Genomic DNA, 21020 nt, shown 5'->3' on the forward strand with positions numbered 1-21020 from the left:
TTACTTACTTTACACCATTACCACCACTGAAAAGTTTGAGCTTCTAATTTCACATCAAGTTAAAAATATGAAAAATAATTAATTGCATCTCGAAAAAATTCCTTCTCACTATATCCTATATGGAATGAAGTACTGATTGCGCATGCACCAAAGGCGAAACATATTATTTCATATTATTTTTTGTGTTAATTAGACATACATATACACGATCAAACACCAATTATTGTTCAAATGATGAATATCATTTATGCTCTGTCGGCAGTGGAGCATCTTTAACATAGAGCATCATAGTGGAGCGGAATTACAATTCATTTGCATTCTGTCTTTTTTTTTTTTTTTTTTTTTGGGATAAAAAAACAACAATTTTACATTCATATGACATATTGACTTTGCTGAAAGATTAAATGATGCTGTAATGGACCAATATTTATTCGTCTTTGGCTTCCGTTACAGAGTAATTTAGTAGCAGTATCATGAAGTAACTCTGAATGAACAGTAGTGATGCACCCAGCCCCACCACTATTCTGAGATAGGACACAAACGTCAGAGCAAGCTGTGCTAATGACCTGGATGATGAAGTGGTACTATAAAAAGTACATGGATTGGATGCCAAAACTCAGGACACGCTAAAGTTAAAAAGAGGATTTCAGCTTCAGTTTAACAGTTTTCACTATTTATCATACAGCATGGGGCCAGTGAGACTTTGTGTAAGACCAAGATTGGCTGAATGATGAAAACTAGTAAAACAAAAGACATTGTGATCATATACTTTAAACCAACTGTCTTTGGCAGCTTCTAAATTTCACAATTTCCTTTTCAAATTAAGTTTGTGAAGATTAATGTTCGCAGATTTAAAAACTGAATTGGAATTCTGATGAAGATGTTAGAAATTCGTGAATGTATATTGTGTGTGACAGTTGGTTTACAGTATCAAATAAGGCAGCTATGATATTTAACTGTAATGTTTGAGAAATATTATTTTAAATCACTGAATTGACAAAATTTTATTTTTAAAATTTCATATGAAAGCCAGTTTGGAAGAAAAATAACACTTATTATTAGTGGACTTTACCCCTGAAATAGCCAAAGACTAACTTTTGAATATAATGTTTCATTCAGTATGTCTTCATCATGATCTCAAATTGTAAATACTGTAAAATTGTAAATATGTAATATAAAAGCAATCATGATCGAAATATTAATTTCATCTTGTGGATGTGTTGTTAAATACGTATCTAAAGTATCATGGCATCACCATCACCATTTATGAGTAATCAGTAAAAGTCAACAATTATATGTTCCTTTGGTGCTTAGGGTATGATAATTAGTGCAGTGTATGTGTGTGTGTATGTAGAAACGTACCCTACACACTAATTATATGTTCCTTTGGTCCTTAGGGTATGATAATTAGTGCAGTGTATGTGTGTGTGTATATGTGGAAACGTACCCTACACACTAATTATATGTTCCTTTGGTCCTTAGGGTATGATAATTAGTGCAGTGTATGTGTGTGTGTATATGTGGAAACGTACCCTACACACTAATTATATGTTCCTTTGGTGCTTAGGGTATGGTAATTAGTGCAGTGTATGTGTGTGTATATATGTAGAAACTACCCTACACACTAATTACATGTTCCTTTGGTGCTTAGGGTATGATAATTAGTGCAGTGTATGTGTGTATGTATATGTGGAAACGTACCCTACACACTAATTATATGTTCCTTTGGTCCTTAGGGTATGGTAATTAGTGCAGTGTATGTGTGTGTATATATGTAGAAACATACCCTACACACTAACAAAAATATGTAGATTTCCTTACAACTCTTTATGATGACGATTTATAACTTTTCTCTACAGCTACATATGTACATTCTTGAAGCACGGACAGTTGTAGTCATAGTTGTAAAACAACTTCATAGATATAATATCACTGTTCAGTATATTTAACGGGTAGATTGACAGTAAATCTCGTCATTGATCTCTTTTGTTCACCTCTGCAAACTTCATCTCATTTACATCTAGATTGTTTCTTGTAATGATGATCTGTCTTCAACAGAGCAATCTTATACTTTCATCTTTCTATCTGTCATTCTTTACTGTTTAATGTAAATATGAACCAATGATTGTAAAGGATATTTCAAATACAAATCAGGAATGAAGTTCACATTATGCGGATTTACAAACAGAAACAAAATGGTTACAATATAAGCATAATCTTCAAACTGAAACACATTTCAGATAATTATACCAACAAAATATTGTGGTATCAGCTTAGTGTGTTGTAATGTAATGAAATGATTTTGAGATACCAAATTGACGTGGGTGAAGTACAATTTACCATGTTTAGTTCCACTTTTCACTGATCATGACATCTAATTTTTATGATGTAATTATCAATGGAAAGGGAGGTGGAATTAATTGACGGTAAATCCTAATGTACCCACATCCTTTTGGTATCTTGAAACTCCCTTATTGTATGGTCAAATCCTTGATCAAACCCCCCCCCACACACACACACACACACAGTTTTTTGTTTGTTTGTTTTTTTTTTACAATTATTTATATATCTTTAATAGTGTCACTGGGTCAGAGTTGTTACAAATCTTTGTATCATTAAAAACAATCCTAAATATTTTGATATTTGTCTATTTTATGGGAAATAAACTACTAGAACCTTTTACTTGTTCTTATTGTAATTTAGTGCCACTATATATACTCCCATTTGATGAGGACATCTACCGTATGTATGGTATCTTCATTGTTACTGGCTGGATATTTGATCAAAGATGATACACTACTGACAAAGTAAATCAATGGTAGCTGTTACTACTGACAAAGTAAATCAATGGTATCTGTTACTACTGACAAATCAATGGTAGCTGTTACTACTGACAAATCAATGGTAGCTGTTACTACTGACAAATCAATGGTAGCTGTTACTACTGACAATGTAAATCAATGGTAGCTGTTACTACTGACAAATCAATGGTAACTGTTACTACTGACAAATCAATGGTAGCTGTTACTACTGACAAAGTAAATCAATGGTAGCTGTTACTACTGACAAAGTAAATCAATGGTAACTGTTACTACTGACAAATCAATGGTAGCTGTTACTACTGACAATTCAATGGTAGCTGTTACTACTGACAATTCAATGGTAGCTGTTACTAATGACAAATCAATGGTAGCTGTTACTACTGACAAAGTAAATCAATGGTAGCTGTTACTACTGACAAATCAATGGTAACTGTTACTACTGACAAAGTAAATCAATGGTAGCTGTTACTACTGACAAATCAATGGTAGCTGTTACTACTGACAAATCAATGGTAGCTGTTACTACTGACAAATCAATGGTAGCTGTTACTACTGACAAATCAATGGTAGCTGTTACTACTGACAAAGTAAATCAATGGTAGCTGTTACTACTGACAAGTAAATCATTGGTAGCTGTTACTACTGACAAAGTAAATCAATGGTAGCTGTTACTCCTGACAAATCAATGGTAGCTGTTACTACTGACAAATCAATGGTAGCTGTTACTACTGACAAATCAATGGTAGCTGTTACTACTGACAAAGTAAATCAATGGTAGCTGTTACTCCTGACAAATCAATGGTAGCTGTTACTACTGATAAATCAATGGTAGCTGTTACTACTGACAATTCAATGGTAGCTGTTACTACTGACAAAGTAAATCAATGGTAGCTGTTACTACTGACAAGTAAATCATTGGTAGCTGTTACTACTGACAAAGTAAATCAATGGTAGCTGTTACTCCTGACAAATCAATGGTAGATGTTACTACTGACAAATCAATGGTAGCTGTTACTACTGACAAAGTAAATCAATGGTAGCTGTTACTACTGACAAATCAATGGTAGCTGTTACTACTGACAAATCAATGGTAGCTGTTACTACTGACAAATCAATGGTAACTGTTACTACTGACAAATCAATGGTAACTGTTACTACTGACAAATCAATGGTAGCTGTTACTACTGACAAATCAATGGTAACTGTTACTACTGACAAATCAATGGTAACTGTTACTACTGACAAAGTAAATCAATGGTAGCTGTGACTACTGACAAAGTAAATTAATGGTAGCTGTTACTACTGACAAATCAATGGTAACTTACTACTGACAAATCAATGGTAGCTGTTACTACTGACAAATCAATGGTAGCTGTTACTACTGACAAAGTAAATCAATGGTAGCTGTTACTACTGACAAATCAATGGTAACTGTTACTACTGACAAAGTAAATCAATGGTAGCTGTTACTACTGACAAATCAATGGTAGCTGTTACTACTGACAAATCAATGGTAGCTGTTACTACTGACAAATCAATGGTAGCTGTTACTACTGACAAATCAATGGTAACTGTTACTACTGACAAAGTAAATCAATGGTAGCTGTTACTACTGACAAATCAATGGTAGCTGTTACTACTGACAAAGTAAATCAATGGTAGCTGTTACTACTGACAAATCAATGGTAACTGTTACTACTGACAAATCAATGGTAGCTGTTACTACTGACAAATCAATGGTAGCTGTTACTACTGACAAAGTAAATCAATGGTAGCTGTTACTACTGACAAAGTAAATCAATGGTAGCTGTTACTACTGACAAATCAATGGTAGCTGTTACTACTGACAAAGTAAATCAATGGTAGCTGTTACTACTGACAAATCAATGGTAACTGTTACTTCTGACAAATCAATGATAACTGTTACTACTGACAAATCAATGGTAACTGTTACTACTGACAAATCAATGGTAACTGTTACTACTGACAAATCAATGGTAGCTGTTGCTACTGACAAAGTAAATCAATGGTAGCTGTTACTACTGACAAATCAATGGTAACTGGTACTACTGACAAATTCAATGGTAGCTGTTACTACTGACAAATCAATGGTAACTGTTACTACTGACAAATCAATGGTAGCTGTTACTACTGACAAAGTAAATCAATGGTAGCTGTTACTACTGACAAATCAATGGTAGCTGTTGCTACGGACAAATCAATGGTAGCTGTTACTACTGACAAATCAATGGTAGCTGTTGCTACTGACAAATCAATGGTAGCTGTTACTACTGACAAATCAATGGTAGCTGTTACTACTGACAAATCAATGGTAGCTGTTGCTACTGACAAATCAATGGTAGCTGTTACTACTGACAAATCAATGGTATGTTATACTGACAATCAATGGTAACTGTTACTACTGACAAATCAATGGTAGCTGTTGCTACTGACATAATCAATGGGAGCTGTTACTACTGACAAAGTATATCAATGGTAGCTGTTACTACTGACAAAGTAAATCAATGGTAGCTGTTACTACTGACAAAGTAAATCAATGGTAGCTGTTACTACTGACAAAGTAAATCAATGGTAACTGTTACAACTGTCAAATCAATGGTAGCTGTTACTACTGACAATTCAATGGTAGTTGTTACTACTGACAAATCAATGGTAGCTGTTACTACTGACAAAGTAAATCAATGGTAGTACTGTTACTACTGACAAATCAATGGTAACTGTTACTACTGACAAAGTAAATCAATGGTAGCTGTTACTACTGACAAATCAATGGTAACTGTTACTACTGACAATTCAATGGTAGCTGTTACTACTGACAAAGTAAATCAATGGTAGCTGTTACTACTGACAAATCAATGGTAACTGTTACTACTGACAAATCAATGGTAGCTGTTACTACTGACAAAGTAAATCAATGGTAGCTGTTACTACTGACAAATCAATGGTAACTGTTACTTCTGACAAATCAATGATAACTGTTACTACTGACAAATCAATGGTAACTGTTACTACTGACAAATCAATGGTAACTGTTACTACTGACAAATCAATGGTAGCTGTTGCTACTGACAAAGTAAATCAATGGTAGCTGTTACTACTGACAAATCAATGGTAACTGGTACTACTGACAAATTCAATGGTAGCTGTTACTACTGACAAATCAATGGTAACTGTTACTACTGACAAATCAATGGTAGCTGTTACTACTGACAAAGTAAATCAATGGTAGCTGTTACTACTGACAAATCAATGGTAGCTGTTGCTACGGACAAATCAATGGTAGCTGTTACTACTGACAAATCAATGGTAGCTGTTGCTACTGACAAATCAATGGTAGCTGTTACTACTGACAAATCAATGGTAGCTGTTACTACTGACAAATCAATGGTAGCTGTTGCTACTGACAAATCAATGGTAGCTGTTACTACTGACAAATCAATGGTAGCTGTTACTACTGACAAATCAATGGTAGCTGTTGCTACTGACAAATCAATGGTAGCTGTTACTTCTGACAAAGTATATCAATGGTAGCTGTTACTACTGACAAAGTAAATCAATGGTAGCTGTTACTACTGACAAAGTAAATCAATGGTAACTGTTACAACTGTCAAATCAATGGTAGCTGTTACTACTGACAATTCAATGGTAGTTGTTACTACTGACAAATCAATGGTAGCTGTTACTACTGACAAAGTAAATCAATGGTAACTGTTACTACTGACAAAGTAAATCAATGGTAGCTGTTACTACTGACAAATCAATGGTAACTGTTACTTCTGACAAATCAATGGTAACTGTTACTACTGACAAAGTAAATCAATGGTAGCTGTTACTACTGACAAATCAATGGTAACTGTTACTACTGACAAATCAATGGTAACTGTTACTACTGACAAATCAATGGTAGCTGTTACTACTGACAAAGTAAATCAATGGTAGCTGTTACTACTGACAAATCAATGATAGCTGTATGGTACACAATACTGTATAGGTGGTTATTTTGAATTCTCAATTCCGAGTCCCTGTCTTGTGGGATCATGATGGGTAAGATGTCGCAACAAATTACCACAAGCCCTTCATCTCTGGATCTTAAGTTCAAGTTACATGTGCGACAAATTCCAGACACTGACCACTGGTCGGTGACTTTTCTATGGACACTCTATAATCCCGACACATCCTGTAATGACCGTGGCTGTCGGTGCAACATTATAGTAATCAAACCAAACAATTGTGGGGTACCTGCTGTAGGTATGGTACCTAATTTTCTATGGCTGACAATTAATCACCATCTTTGGCCATATGACAATGGAAATTTGTTGCTGCTACATCTCGGAAAGAACCCACAAGTCATTTTCTCAATTTCCATATGGTTTCCCTAGAGGCCTCAATCCATAGTTGTACATGTTCCATTTTGGGACCAATCAGAAATCAACATGGCTATTTTTTAAAAGAGGCATCTTGCATATTTTCACTCTTTCTCAAAAAGTACTATTTAATAGGATCCAAAGAAATAAACAAAGACAGAGACCAAATTAAAAACCATTTATTAACCAATGTTTAAGTTTCCTGGATCAAGGATTACCAGAATAATGCTATAACATTGTACTTTGTACTATTTCATCAACCTTGAATTAGATAACATTGATAATTTTCCTTATTTGTTGATGTTAATTTGATCAATAGATTCAATCTTTTTGCTGTACATCAGAGGTAAACATTAATAAATCCATCTAATTAATATCACATCCAATAAAAACAACCGGCAAGCATATAAATATAAGGTTTCATTTCCATTCTGAACTTCTGAAGTTCATATCCTTCCATATTGTATTCCTGTAAAATACATCCTGTCACACTTTAGAACCTGCTATACACTCTCCATGTCTGCTCTTTACATTATATCTGAAGAGAAAAGAAAACACTCAAAATTATTTCTCTTATTAACTACAATGCATTTTAGCGGTATTCTAATATTACTTTAAGCACATTAATCTGTATATGCATCAAAAATGTTTTGAAGCATGTAGTTGTTTTTGATTTGATGCAAAAAAAAATTATTGGAGAGATTTCTTCTCTATAGCAATTAAAAATTGAGGTAATGGACACATTTTCAACCTCCAAGTGAAAAGTTTTATTAACATGTAGAAGGGTTATTGAAATTGTTTTCCATCAACAATCTGCCATAAAGTTAATAAAGTCAAGATAGAACATAAAGCTTATTTTACAGTCAGCTTTCATTGAGTCACTTGACACCGGATCAGCTATCAAAAATGGATGCCAGCAATATCAGTAAGTTTCGAATTTTGTCTGATTTTGGTACAGACAATGTCGTATCAAAATATGTAAAAATCTGAAACTTACTGGCTATGCTGACACCCACTGAAGAATGTCACCAGTCACTGTGGTGATGGAAGTATGGACATTTTGTATCTTTATTTTAGCTTTTCGTGAAAGTAATCCTGTGTAATAAAAGATGTGTGTGTAATGGTATTGGCTCTAATGGACTAAACTTACTATATTTCAGCTTGCATTCTTTGAGAATCTGGTTAATTCCTGTGCACATAGATAGATCACTTTGATTCTGGGTACACTCCAAAAACTGTCTCATCTCATATTCACAAGGCTGACTCATCTGTTGCTGATTGTACATAGGCTGGGCTGGTGCTTGTTGGGGGGCAGCTTCCTGTGGGGCTGAGCCACCACCCAGGCCTCCAGTGATGGCATGACCTACGACATGTCCCTATAAATACATTAATGGTCAAGTAAAGAATATTTGCGTAATTAAGTCATTATTAAATGTATTCTTCTATGTTCAAGCATAACATGATGATTGTCAAGGTAAGACTCCAACCACATGGTCATATTTGTCTATGGATAACACATTATCGTCGCCGCAAACAAAATCCAAGTAAACCTAGCTACCACAGTGGATCCTATAGCTAGTGCTGGAACGGTTAGTAAAAATGCCAACCGTTTAACCTGATCGGATTAACCGAACCGTAACCGGATAACCGTACAATTTTGTAGCTGTTTAAGTAACGTTTCAGTCGTACATCGATGCCATGAATTAGTCATACTTTGTCTGGATTCCATAACAATTGTTTATATCTTTCAGGAAACACTCATTTAACACAAAGAATTATTACTTTGAATTAGATTTATTTTGATTGCTTTTAATAAAACTATGACAGTGAATTGAAATCGGTGTAAACACTTACAATGTCAAAGTAGGCCTACTTCCTGCACATGGTTTCTTTTGCACATGGCACTTGCACACATCACGCTCACTGGAACGTTTGCATAGACGCCAAGTGACACCTATAAGCGTTTTAGTGACGACCCAGTTTCCGATAACAACACTGTTGTCGTAACACTTTTAATTTCATTACAAAATTGTGCTTCTGAAAGCATGTATATTTTATACTATAGGTGAAGACGATCGTTTGTACAGGAATTTCATTACTTAGAAGGAATATTTTTGTCGTACGAAATGTATATGGCGGTTATCGGATACCTGAAATGCTAACCGGATACAAGCTGAAACCGAACCGTGAACCGGTTATCTGGTTACCCGTTCTAGTACTACCTATAGCCACACCCCAGTCCTAGTAAACCTACCACAGTGGATCCTATAGCCACACTGCCAGTCCTAGTATACCTACCACAGTGGATCCTATAGCTACACCCCCAGCAGTGGCGGCCATCTGTGCCATCATCCCTGGCTGTCGGGGCTGGGGAGGAGCCATCATAGGTGCTGATGGGGGAGCCTGTGCTGGTAGCGTCTGTCGTGGAGCAGCAGGTGGTGGTGATGCCCTCCTAAATTAATCAATAATGATATTTAAATATCAAAGAACTCAAGGTATATGCTTTTTTTATATATCCAAAAGACAATGAAAATATGAAATAAATTAAGAAATGTTTTTAATAGGGCTATTTTGACTGGTTGGGTTCACGGAAGTAAGAGGTTAAAATGTGACTCTGGGTATTGTATGTGCATGTACAAGAGACTAAATATTCATGGTTCATGCATCCACATTATATATACTGTTCATACAATGTATCTAGATGTAGATCATGATTGCATTGAATCTCCCTTGATCTGCATGCATAACAACGGTAAATGTAACTCAAGTTCACTTGTTCATGTCGAGTATCTTGGTACAATTGTGCCATTGTCAGATAGTACCAAAATCAATAGGTGACAATTTGGGGTGCTTAGAAAAGGCACTTTGATTCTCAAATCCATATGTTCCTAACATCCTATAAGGGGTCACATTCTGGTCACAATTTGATACTTCCAGAATCTTCGGGAGTAAATTTTGAGAGAGGAAATTGAAAATAGTTTGTCGTACAGTACAGCTGTCAGAATAATTTTCGTGGAAGTAGTCATCTCGCCCAAAGAGCACAGAATAACTAAATGTGTAAGTGGATTGGGACGAAATGTCGTTTTCAGTTTATGGAGCTTGAACCGAAATACAAGGCGAAAAATTATAACATTAGGTTTAATCAACAGAATGTTACCCCTAATGGAATGTTGTCAAATCCTTTATGAAACTGAGTGAGTATACGCGTCTGTATTTTAATCACTCAGACTAATGGTAAAAGTTATGTGTTGCATAACCCGATTTTATTATATAGGCCTATTCGTATCGTATTCGATGAAAGTAATAATTATTCTCTAAAAACTACATTTTTTTAGTAAAAACTAAAAACGTCAAATTAAAAGCACACATTAATTATTATTACGGTAAACGGAAAACATTTATAACAATAAGAGACAACAAAAAAGCGTCTGCGCAAAAACCGACGGAGCCGCGAATCAGCTGATGCAACATGTATACTTATTACCAATTGGCGTCGTTTAAGTGTGATATTCGACTATATATACTATACCTGGACATAGGAGATGATGCTCGCCCTCGACGACCCATGTTTTTGACCAAACTAGTCGATTTAAGTAGTTATTTTCCTAGCAAAACACACGTGTGCCGTTTCGTCCTTCTTGTTGTCCTTCGACTGTAACAACACCGAGCAGAACGAATATGTAAGATGTCATTGGTTGAAAAGTTGACCAATCAAATCGAACCTAAAATATCGCCTGCATCATTCTGATATTTTAGAGTTATTTCCCTTGTTCCATTCATTCTGTCTTACTTAGACTTGTAAGTTTGTTTTTACACTTTGCCCAAGGATTTATAAGTGAGAAGGATTCGTGTCTGTCTCTTTACATTACTAAACACCACGCGAGACGCCTATGAACCGGGAATAAAAACCGTTTTTCTCAACAAATACTTGTCTTATCGAGTCAAACGAAACACCATTGTAGAGTTTATTAAATTTCACGACGTTTATAACTGCTATATTTACATTTTCACTTCGCTCCGCCTCAATGAAACTAGTAAACTCCGATCACTTCATTTCCCAATGAAGATGCTTGGTCACGTGCTGACCTCTGGCCGGCGTGAGAATACATTTTGACATTGTTTACATTTTGACCTACATTGTAGTTTTACGCCGCTTCAGTTTTGAACGAACTTTCTGCGATGTGGCCTATCGTTGTACATTTAGAAACACAGACAGGAATGCTTGATAAAGTGATATTAGAAATTGTCAGTAATATAATATTATAGTCGCCTAGAGATATTTTACACGTATTTTGATGACCCACTGAATTAGGCTCAAGCCCAGGTAAAAAAATGCTGAGCATAGCCTGAACCGGGGATGCTTCAAAGCTCTCTATTTAGGCCTATAAATATATGCACTGCTGACAAGTAAACAAAGCATGAAATTAAAACTAAAAGCATTTATTTGTTTAATGTTTACAGAAATATCTTAATTCAAGCACACGTAAGAAAATTTTAACAATGTTATCTTCAAAAAGTGTAATTTGGGTTAGCGTCACGTTAGGACCGAACGCAGTGAGGTTCACCACTCATCGCATAGCCTAGTAGGCATAATCGAACGCAAATAGTTTAATGTGTACTACAATATATGTGAAACGGTGTCATACATGTAAGCTTAGAAACGATAGATTCCATGAAAATACGCTCAAATAGCAAACAGGCTAATTTCAGTGACATTAAGCCTAACGAAACGATTCTGTGAGTGTCAAAATCCACGGCATTGGAGGGTCGTTGGAAACCGCCAACATTTCAAATCGATGTTTCTCTACTTACTTTATATCGAATTTTAATCCCCAAACTCCAGTAGACAGAGAAGTTATCACATTTCAAGAATAACACAGAAGTCTTCCAGTGATCTGCGACTAAGTCCCGCATTTTAACACGTTTTATTGAGCCCCGGAAGCATGATTATTGGACTGCATCACATACTATAGACACAGGGGTTGGATTTCACAACAGGTTTAGTTAATACATATTTAAATGTCAGCTACAAATAATTATCAGACGGAAATACAACATTAAGTTAATTCCATAACAATTATAATTGAGTTTTAAAAGGTTTGATTATGTTTAGATACCAACCATTCAGCATTTTCACCACAATCGTCATTTTCTTTGAAACCAGACCCCTGCTCAATCGAGCGACCGGATTACACATTGACTGCACTGCTAGTACTGCGCAGCAATTTTTGTATTTGAAGCTACATAATAATGTTTTATGATAAAATTTAAGCCATTAATTCTTGAATATAAAAACAATATTTCAAAATCGCCGTTTTTTATCGTAACAACGCACAAAGAATGAAGTTATTTTCGGAACTACATTTTGTGTTGCCTTGGTGACGAGAAGAACTGACTGGCGGCTGTTCCGTAGCTGTACATACATGTACGATAACTGGTACAATGTTGCAAAATTGTATAATAATCTTATACCGAACACATATAATTTGACTTTTTTCAACAGCGGAATTTTTAAATTGGTTAATGTAAATATAAGGATTGATTATCAATTTTGTTGCTTGCATTGACTGATGAAGAAAGTTAATCTCGTGCAAATGTTACATGAACTGCTTCGCAGTTCACTTCATTTGCACGAGATTAACTTTCTTCATCAGTCAATGCAAGCAACAAAATTGACAATCAATCCTTAATTAAAGGCGGAATATTTAGGGGATATGTCTTAAATTTTCGTTAAAAAATTGACAGCCCATGAAATGACAGCACCGCTTCAGAAAGTAAGACGGTAACCCTCGCACCCGCAAGCTACATCAAAGGCTGCGCCGGCGGATATCAAAGGAAAATCAGTCGACGCCCAACGTCACGGTCAGTGCACAAACACAAAAGCGCCTGCCTCGGACTTCCCCAAAACCCAGTGTGACTTATCCTTCTCATATACGTCCTTGCTTTGCCTAATACCCATGGCCCTGGGACGATAACATTTTGCTTTTAAAGTGTTCTTTTTAGGCCTATTGTCATCATGCATCGTCCGTCGTCGTGTGCGTAAACTTTTTATTCAAACGACTTGGGGCCTTTGCCTTACCTGTATCATGAATGCTGGCATAAAGGGCTACCAAGTTTGTTCAAATGAATGACCTTGACCTTCATCCAAGGTCACAGGGGTCCAATAGGCATAAATCATTAAACAAATTTCTTCTCAAGAAACAAAAGGCCCAGGGTTCTCATATTAGGCCTGTGGCATGTTAGGATGGAGGGCTGCCAACTTTGTTCAAATCAATGACCTTTACCTTCATTCGGGTCACAGGGGTCACTTGGCTTAAATCTTTTAAACGACTTCTTTTGAATAACTAAGAGGCCTAGAGACTGGATATTGGATTTGTAGCATGATGGGGATCAAGGGACCATTAAAGGTCCAGAGTACTCGTGCTGGAATGAATGACCTGGCATTGACCTTCATTAAAGGTCACAGGCGTCAGATAGGCTAAAATCTTAAACGACTTCTTTTGAATAACTAAGAGGCCTAGAGACTGGATATTGGATTTGTAGCATGATGGGGATCAAGGGACCTTTAAAGGTCCAGAGTACTCATGCTGGAATGAATGACCTGACATTGACCTTCATTAAAGGTCACAGGCGTCAAATAGGCTAAAATCTTAAACGACTTCTTGTGAACAACTAAGAGGCCTAGAGACTGGATATTTGATCTGTAGCATGATGGGGATCAAGGGACCTTCATTCATGGTCTAACTCTAAGTCATCAAATATATTAGAACCTGAACGAACTTCTTTTAATAAAAGAGTTCTTTTGTATTGCATTAATTGTTTGCCACTACAATATTCTTTGAGGTGCTGTATGGTGCCAATAGTCAGATGACCCTTAAGGCCTATGGCCAGTATGGGCCTCTTGTTTAATTTTGGCTGGGATTTTTCTCTATTCCTCAAGTAGTGTCGTCTTCAACTTTTGTAGATTTTGAACTCTAGCTCTGACTTGGCGTCCTAAATTATCCAATAAATGCTGTCTATGGGGTTGTGATCAGGACTCTTCGTATTCTACCACTGAAGAGTGTCAATGACATTGTTTTGGGGGAAGTCGCTTACGTATGATCGATGAGGAATAGCATTGTCATCCATGGGATTTGATATTCACGAGTGATCAGTTGTCAAAACTGGGAAGTGATACTCTTTCTAAGATGGTCTGGTATTGTTAACCATTTCATCGTTTTTTAATCTAGACCTCTTAAACATCTAAAAATGGTCTTAGGGCACTCTGGTGGGTCCATGATTATATAATCTGTAACTAATTCTCAGATCCCTGTAGTGTTGACGGGTACAGTAGCGCTTTCAGTACGCAAACATACATTGAATAAATACCTTACGGATAAACGGTCACAGGGGCGTAGGAAGCAGGGGGTCAAGGGGGGCAAACATGTCTTTTTCGTCTTTTCCCCCATTTTCGTTGACTGAAATTTTCTAAAAATGCTTATTTGAAAGAATAAGGGTCCTCCTGCACATTTTTAGTGCTTCATTCTAAAAAATTTTCCGCTGCGCGGCGTATTTCTTAAAACGTTCAAGCACATAATGTCAAACCTTAATTAGTGAAAAAATGTCCATCAAGGGATTCTATGTACTATTTAAAAAAATGTCTCTTAAAAATTCATTTTTTTATGTTACACAACAATGTGCCGATGGTGTGAAGCCGGTATATTCAGATCGAGTAGGGTCGCATAATGTCATGACGACACAATTATCATTTCTAAATGCACGTAACTTTAAATCGAAAAATTACCATGTTAAGAACGCTAAATATAATCATTAAAATACATCGTAAAACTCATCTAGGCCATTCTAAATCGTAATTATTTTCCCGGGGCAGACCCCGGACCCCCCTAACACCAAATTCTCGCGCCTTTGTTCGCTCGCAAATTCATCAAAATGCATCGTAACACTCATCTAAGCCATTCTAAATCGTAATATTTTTCCCATGGGAGTCCCCGGACCCCCCAAACACCAAAATCTCGCGCTTTCGGGGGGGGGGTAGGGGGAGGGGGCCGTACAAAATATTGAGAACCCCCCCCCCCCCCACCCCCATTACGTTTCAACTTCCTACGCCACTGGCTCATACGACAGCCTTATGAAGCCATTTTGTAAATAATAACTAATTTAATATACTGGTGCTTAACTGTTGACGCGGTGTATATCATAAGTTGGTTCCCTTCTCTGAAAGGTGGGTACACTATTACTTAAAAACTTTTTCTCGCACATCTTTCATTTTATTATTCGTCTATCATTTAAAATTATGTGTAACACATATTTAGATTATTCCAACCAGAAAAGCTGAAACAGTTCATTATAAAAGTTTACTTTGAGATAGTCCAGAGGTAGATATCGAGGATCGGGGTTGACTTGACCTCAGTTTGGTTGCATGCTCATTTTCGTCACAGGAATATGACAATTTATATAATTATCGACAAACCGGAGTGCCAATAGACCATTTTCAACGGGTCGTGGAAGTTTTGTGATCTAGACCCCTAAAACGTCTAAAATGGTCTATGGGCACTCTGGTGGGTCCATAATTATAATTAAGCTGTAACTACTTGTCAATATAGATAAGCCTATACCAGGTATATACCATACAATTCACTGGCCTTTGTCGGTTATACATTTTTCCTGCATCGCGTTTAGGGTTACGATTCCTGGAACTCTTTTGTATTGGAAAGAAGAAGGTAGAAAGACAACGAGGATGCAGTTCAAAAAGTTATTTACAAGCGTAATGTTCAAGTTCGACGTATACAGATGTGTGTGTCAGTAATGATGAGAGGACTTCCTCTGAAACCTTTATCCATCTCTAAGGGCAACAGCTGCTAAATTAGAAGGAAGTCGATGGATTAGCTAGCTAGTGCTTTATCAGTATCAATAATTCAGCATGGTAGGTATAATTATCCATTTTAATTCATTGTAATCTTCCAGATTGATTAAAAGTAAATGTCAATTAATGCCCAATACAGTATATTGCATACATGTACATTCATTTATATAATTACTTTCAATAAAAATGTGTGCAATGGATTTATAGTGATTTTTTAGACTTCCAAAATTTTCAATGAAAAATATTCAAGTAATATTAAAGTGATTGTTACTGCTCCTGCTTGGTGTTCAGCATTAAATGAGTGAGATGATTCACATGTTTGTTCATTGTGATATAAGGCCAATAATGTGACTGAATAGGGTAGCCTGGAGGCCCTACCCATAATTCCTAGTTAGGATGTGTAGGGCCTCCAGGCTACTGGATGGGGGTGCTGTTTGGTATCTTTGACGACATGCTTCGGTGAGATAGCACTACAGATGTTAAAAAAAGAGTATGGCTTTCGCTATTACAAGGAAACATAACATGGTACTGGTGCCTCACATAACATCTACAGATAATCACAATGCATTACATTGTATACAGAAAAGGCTGTCCTTGAATGACGCTAGATGTTCTTAGCACATTCAGCACAATCAACCAATAATAGCTACAGAGCTAATGTTTTTGGTTACTCTAAATTCTTGTATCTTGTACCAACCAACCAACTAGAGTGAAACAGGGTTATAACAAACCTTTGAGGACCAACAAAATTGCTTTGTAGTTTGTTATACACATGTTACAAACATATTTTGAAAGTAGTACTACATCAAATCACAAAATCAGGGAAAGGAATTTATATAAGTTTTAAGCTTGTTTTCCGATCCCGAAATGTGTTTATTTACTGAATTATATGTAACATTATATGAATAAAATACTGTTAAACTAACCACAAAATCATTCCCCTTGTTCTCCCTTAATGATATTATCCAGCTGGTCCCAAGGACTGACTGGCCCTAAAAGTTACTGGTCCTGACTGAAAGTTTCTGGTCCTTTAACAAAGTTACTAGTCATCCTTGTAGTTTTTGTATACTTACAAAGTAATAGTTTTACTAACAAAAATATCCACATATTTGTTTTAGTATCGTCCGCTCTCAACAAAGTTGACTGAAAATCAGAACATTATGAAAAATTGTTTTGTATAGTTTGATCTTCAAGATATCTACAATGCTATTGCTATTTTTGTTTTGTCTTTTGTACTCTATCAGAACTGGACTAAAAAGTTGCTGGTCAAAGGACCAGTTGCATGGCAGAAATTGTCTGCCCTACTATAAAGTTGCCGGTCACGGACAGACGGACAGGTGTTAATTTCAAACGCTGAAAATGATGTAAGCATTTACATCATGTTTTACTGTAACCATGTCCTTGTAGAAAAAGATAACAAGTCCATTTAAAAGATAACAAGGCCATTTACAAACATAACACTCAGAGACCTATATAACTGTCTGTTAGGTCAGATTTGATAGCAAAAAGGAGTCTGTCTTTAGAATCAACCATTTCCATTAATCTGTCCAGTCATGGCCGACTTCCTGTGTACCACAGACTGTTGTAATGAGAAGAAAGCACTTCAAACACAGCTGAAACTGTTGTTGACAGGTTATTTACTTTGACATGTCCTTCTGTAAATTGGATTTACCTGTGGTAGGCTAGTGAAAATAAATAATCCCAATATTATAGCTTTGATCACAGGAATCGGTCAGTATGCGATGTGAACACATTGTTGAATACATACATGTACACCTTCACTGTCACCCTGGGCTGACATATAGGATTCGCTTCAAAGGGGTTTCAAGTTAGAATATGAAAATAAAATATCATATTAAATGTCAAAGTTTAATGACAGATTAATTAGATTTGTCTGAATCTGTTGGAAATAAAGCAGAATGACAGTTTGGCAGTAATCAATGACCAATTATTGTTTTGGGTCCTTTCATTTGTATTGCCAAATGTTATCCATATTTTTTACATTTTCCATAAAATGTTTTAATAACCGATATGTTACACAATTACACATTTTTCTGCAAATAGTTTTATGAACTGGTTATTTGCCCCATTTATGTAAAAGAGATCTTTATGTTGTGCCATTCTGTGAAGCTGAGTTGCTTTAGCGACCACCTCTGTATAATGACCACCTGCTTAATAAGACCACTTTCATGGGGTCCCAAATGGTCAATTGTAACAAAATTTGACCTGTTTATAAAGGCCGCATTACTGTAGAGACCAATTTTACCTTGTATTGAAGGTGTGAATATAGATCTATGTTGTGGGAGGCTTCTGTAGATTCATGTAGTCCCTTATCCCTTGGGGATCTGTATAGACAGGTTTGACTGTCCCTTGAGTGGTCTTTATAGACAGGTTTGACTGTCCCTTGGGTGGTCTTTATAGACAGGTTTGACTGTCCCTTGGGTGATCTTTATAGACAGGTTTGACTGTCCATTGGGTGGTGGGTGGTCTTTATAGACAGGTTTGGCTGTCCTTTGGGTGGTCTATATAGACAGGTTTGGCTGTCCCTTGGGTGGTCTTTATAGACAGGTTTGACTGTCCCTTGGGTGATCTTTATAGACAGGTTTGACTGTCCCTTGGGTGATCTTTATAGACAGGTTTGACTGTCCCTTGGGTGATCTTTATAGACAGGTTTGACTGTCCCTTGGGTGGTCTTTATAGACAGGTTTAACTGTCCCTTGGGTGGTCTTTATAGACAGGTTTAACTGTCCCTGGGGTGGTCTTTATAGACAGGTTTGACTGTCCCTTGAGTGATCTTTATAGACAGGTTTGACTGTCCCTTGGGTGATCTTTATAGACAGGTTTGACTGTCCCTTGGGTGATCTTTATAGACAAGTTTGACTGTCCCTTGGGTGATCTTTATAGACAGGTTTGACTGTCTCTTGGTTGATCTTTATAGACAGGTTTGACTGTCCCTTGGGTGATCTTTATAGACAGGTTTGACTGTCCCTTGGGGGATCTTTATAGACAGGTTTGACTGTCCCTTGGGGGATCTTTATAGACAGGTTTGACTGTCCCTTGGGTGATCTTTATAGACAGGTTTTACTGTCCCTTGGGTGATCTTTATAGACAGGTTTGACTGTCCCTTGGGTGGTATTTATAGACAGGTTTGACTGTATTTGATCTTTGTTTACCATTGGTTCAGACTCTGTAGAGGGTCGGCTTCACCATGCTCAGTAAAATACAAAGCCTGGATATTGATGTAATACTGTCGGCAGTGATTCAATGACAACAGACACAGTGGAGTATATAGATTATAAACCATTTAGGTCTGCCTTACATTTGTTAGTGAGCGAGGCCAGTTCATGTACTCCCGATCACAGGAATCCTGAACTTGATCTAATTATACTTTTCTGAGTGAATAGATATACAGAGAATTATACACACAACACTTACCGGTGAATGTGGCGGATAACGGTGATATGACATATATATATATGCCTAGCTCACCTTGGATATTTAAATGGGATTTAGCCGGCTGATAAGGAATAATTTCAGTTGTGAACTCCTTAAATCATATACAAACATTGGAAGTTTTTATAATATTTCTCTTGTGCTACGTGATATTTGCTGAAGTGTCTTGCCGGATTTAGTTAAAGGGTTTTATAGATGAGGATATTTTATAGGTGATATGTATAAGTAACGTGAACTGGGAGCATTTTAATACATATCTATATGTTTGTTCAACAGTATGAATTCCTCGATTGAAATGGATATATACATGAAAATACGTCACAGATTTTGAAATTTTTCAGTTTGTCACAGCAGTGAACTAAATTATAGTTTTCTATTTTATTCTATAATGGATAAAGGAGGATCATCAGAAAGTGGTGGCCGAGAGTGTCGGCACAGCCACTCTAAGACTCGAAAGAAACCCCCTGTTAAACCTGAACCAGAACCAGCTCAGGATGAACAACAAATCGGAATTATCAAAGAGGAAACAGAGGAAGAATTGGCATTGCTGGAATCGACGAGTCGACCGGTGACGGGTGGCAGTCGACGACCGATGTCCAGTGTGTCGGCCGCACTGAGTCGTCCAGGGAGTCGTTATACTCGCCCGAGTACGTCAAAGTCACGGACATCTTCAGTGGAAACTCATTCAGGATCAGCATCACCAACACGAAGGGTGAGTATTATTTACATAAATTAGTCTTTAATTACACCTTAATGATATCATGTACATCAAGCCTTTCTGTCAGAAATTCCTTTAGGGGCTCACCATTTCCAGAATAATGTTTGTTAGTTATCGCTGAATTAATCTATGTTGGACCTTCATGGACAGGTTCATACTCATCAAAATACTGAAATTTCACACTTAAAAATAAAATTAATGCATTGTTACACCATTATTATTGCTATTACAAGAAAGTCATGTAAGTACTATCTGTATAAAGTGATCAACAGGACAGAAAGTCTTGTTTATTCATGTACATCTCATGATTTACATAATTAAATTTAAATTTACATATCTATTCTGAACCAGTGTATATTTTCTGGGGAGATTGTTTATTGATTTTAAAAGGCCTCATGACTTTGTAAAAGGCTTCATAATAAAAACCGATCAATAGATAATATATATATAAAACTAAAAATAAAAATGACATCTTAATGGATATGTGAACAAATGTTTTCTTAACATTAGATGAAAATATCAATATCGAAATGTAAACATGGGGAAAATTTTCCCATACATGCATGGCTTCTTAAGATTTATCTCTTTTATTTGAGCTTAAAATTTTAATCACCAGTATAAAAGGAAAACTAAAGTTGTGTAATAACTTGGCCTGAAATTGAGACATTCACTAGGTGAACATTCTATACTTGGCCAGAATTTTAGTATGGCCTTCGGATTAATGACGCTATTAAACGACAAAAGTAGAATGTTGTTTTAAGGTCTTCAGTCTATTGTCG

General features: G+C 36.4%; 3 protein-coding genes across 7 annotated transcripts in view; 2 read left to right on the forward strand and 1 right to left on the reverse strand.

Moving 5' to 3' along the window:
* LOC138332295 (kinesin-like protein KIF22-B) overlaps positions 1–2679 on the forward strand; it is a 28183-nt gene extending 25504 nt beyond the window's left edge. The window contains exon 16 of the mRNA XM_069280328.1: positions 454–2679. Coding sequence (XP_069136429.1) covers positions 454–477 — 24 coding nt within the window. The 3' untranslated portion in view covers positions 478–2679. The remainder of the gene's footprint in view (positions 1–453) is intronic.
* A 4691-nt stretch (positions 2680–7370) lies between these two features.
* On the reverse strand, positions 7371–10895 carry LOC138332298 (coiled-coil-helix-coiled-coil-helix domain-containing protein 2-like). Its single transcript, XM_069280330.1, has 4 exons — positions 10737–10895; positions 9506–9659; positions 8358–8583; positions 7371–7745 (listed from the first exon to the last, which is right to left on the reverse strand). The coding sequence occupies exons 1-4, from the start codon at positions 10772–10774 to the stop codon at positions 7735–7737; spliced, it is 429 nt and encodes a 142-aa protein (XP_069136431.1). The 5' UTR covers positions 10775–10895; the 3' UTR covers positions 7371–7734.
* Positions 10896–19364: 8469 nt separating this feature from the next.
* Positions 19365–21020, forward strand: part of LOC138332299 (leucine-rich repeat-containing protein 74B-like) — an 82660-nt gene continuing 81004 nt past the window's right edge. For 2 of the 5 annotated variants that reach the window (XR_011209803.1, XM_069280331.1), the window contains exon 1: positions 19367–20235. Coding sequence is in view for 4 of the 5 variants with exons in the window: in XM_069280331.1 (XP_069136432.1) it covers positions 19912–20235 (324 nt within the window). In the remaining variant the exon portion in view is untranslated. Of the gene's footprint in view, positions 20236–21020 lie in introns of all 5 variants that reach the window. The other 3 variants (XM_069280332.1, XM_069280334.1, XM_069280335.1) reach the window with 3 other exon arrangements.

This window comes from Argopecten irradians, chromosome 9 (genome assembly GCF_041381155.1).
Source record: "Argopecten irradians isolate NY chromosome 9, Ai_NY, whole genome shotgun sequence".
Taxonomy (NCBI): Eukaryota; Metazoa; Mollusca; class Bivalvia; order Pectinida; family Pectinidae; genus Argopecten; species Argopecten irradians.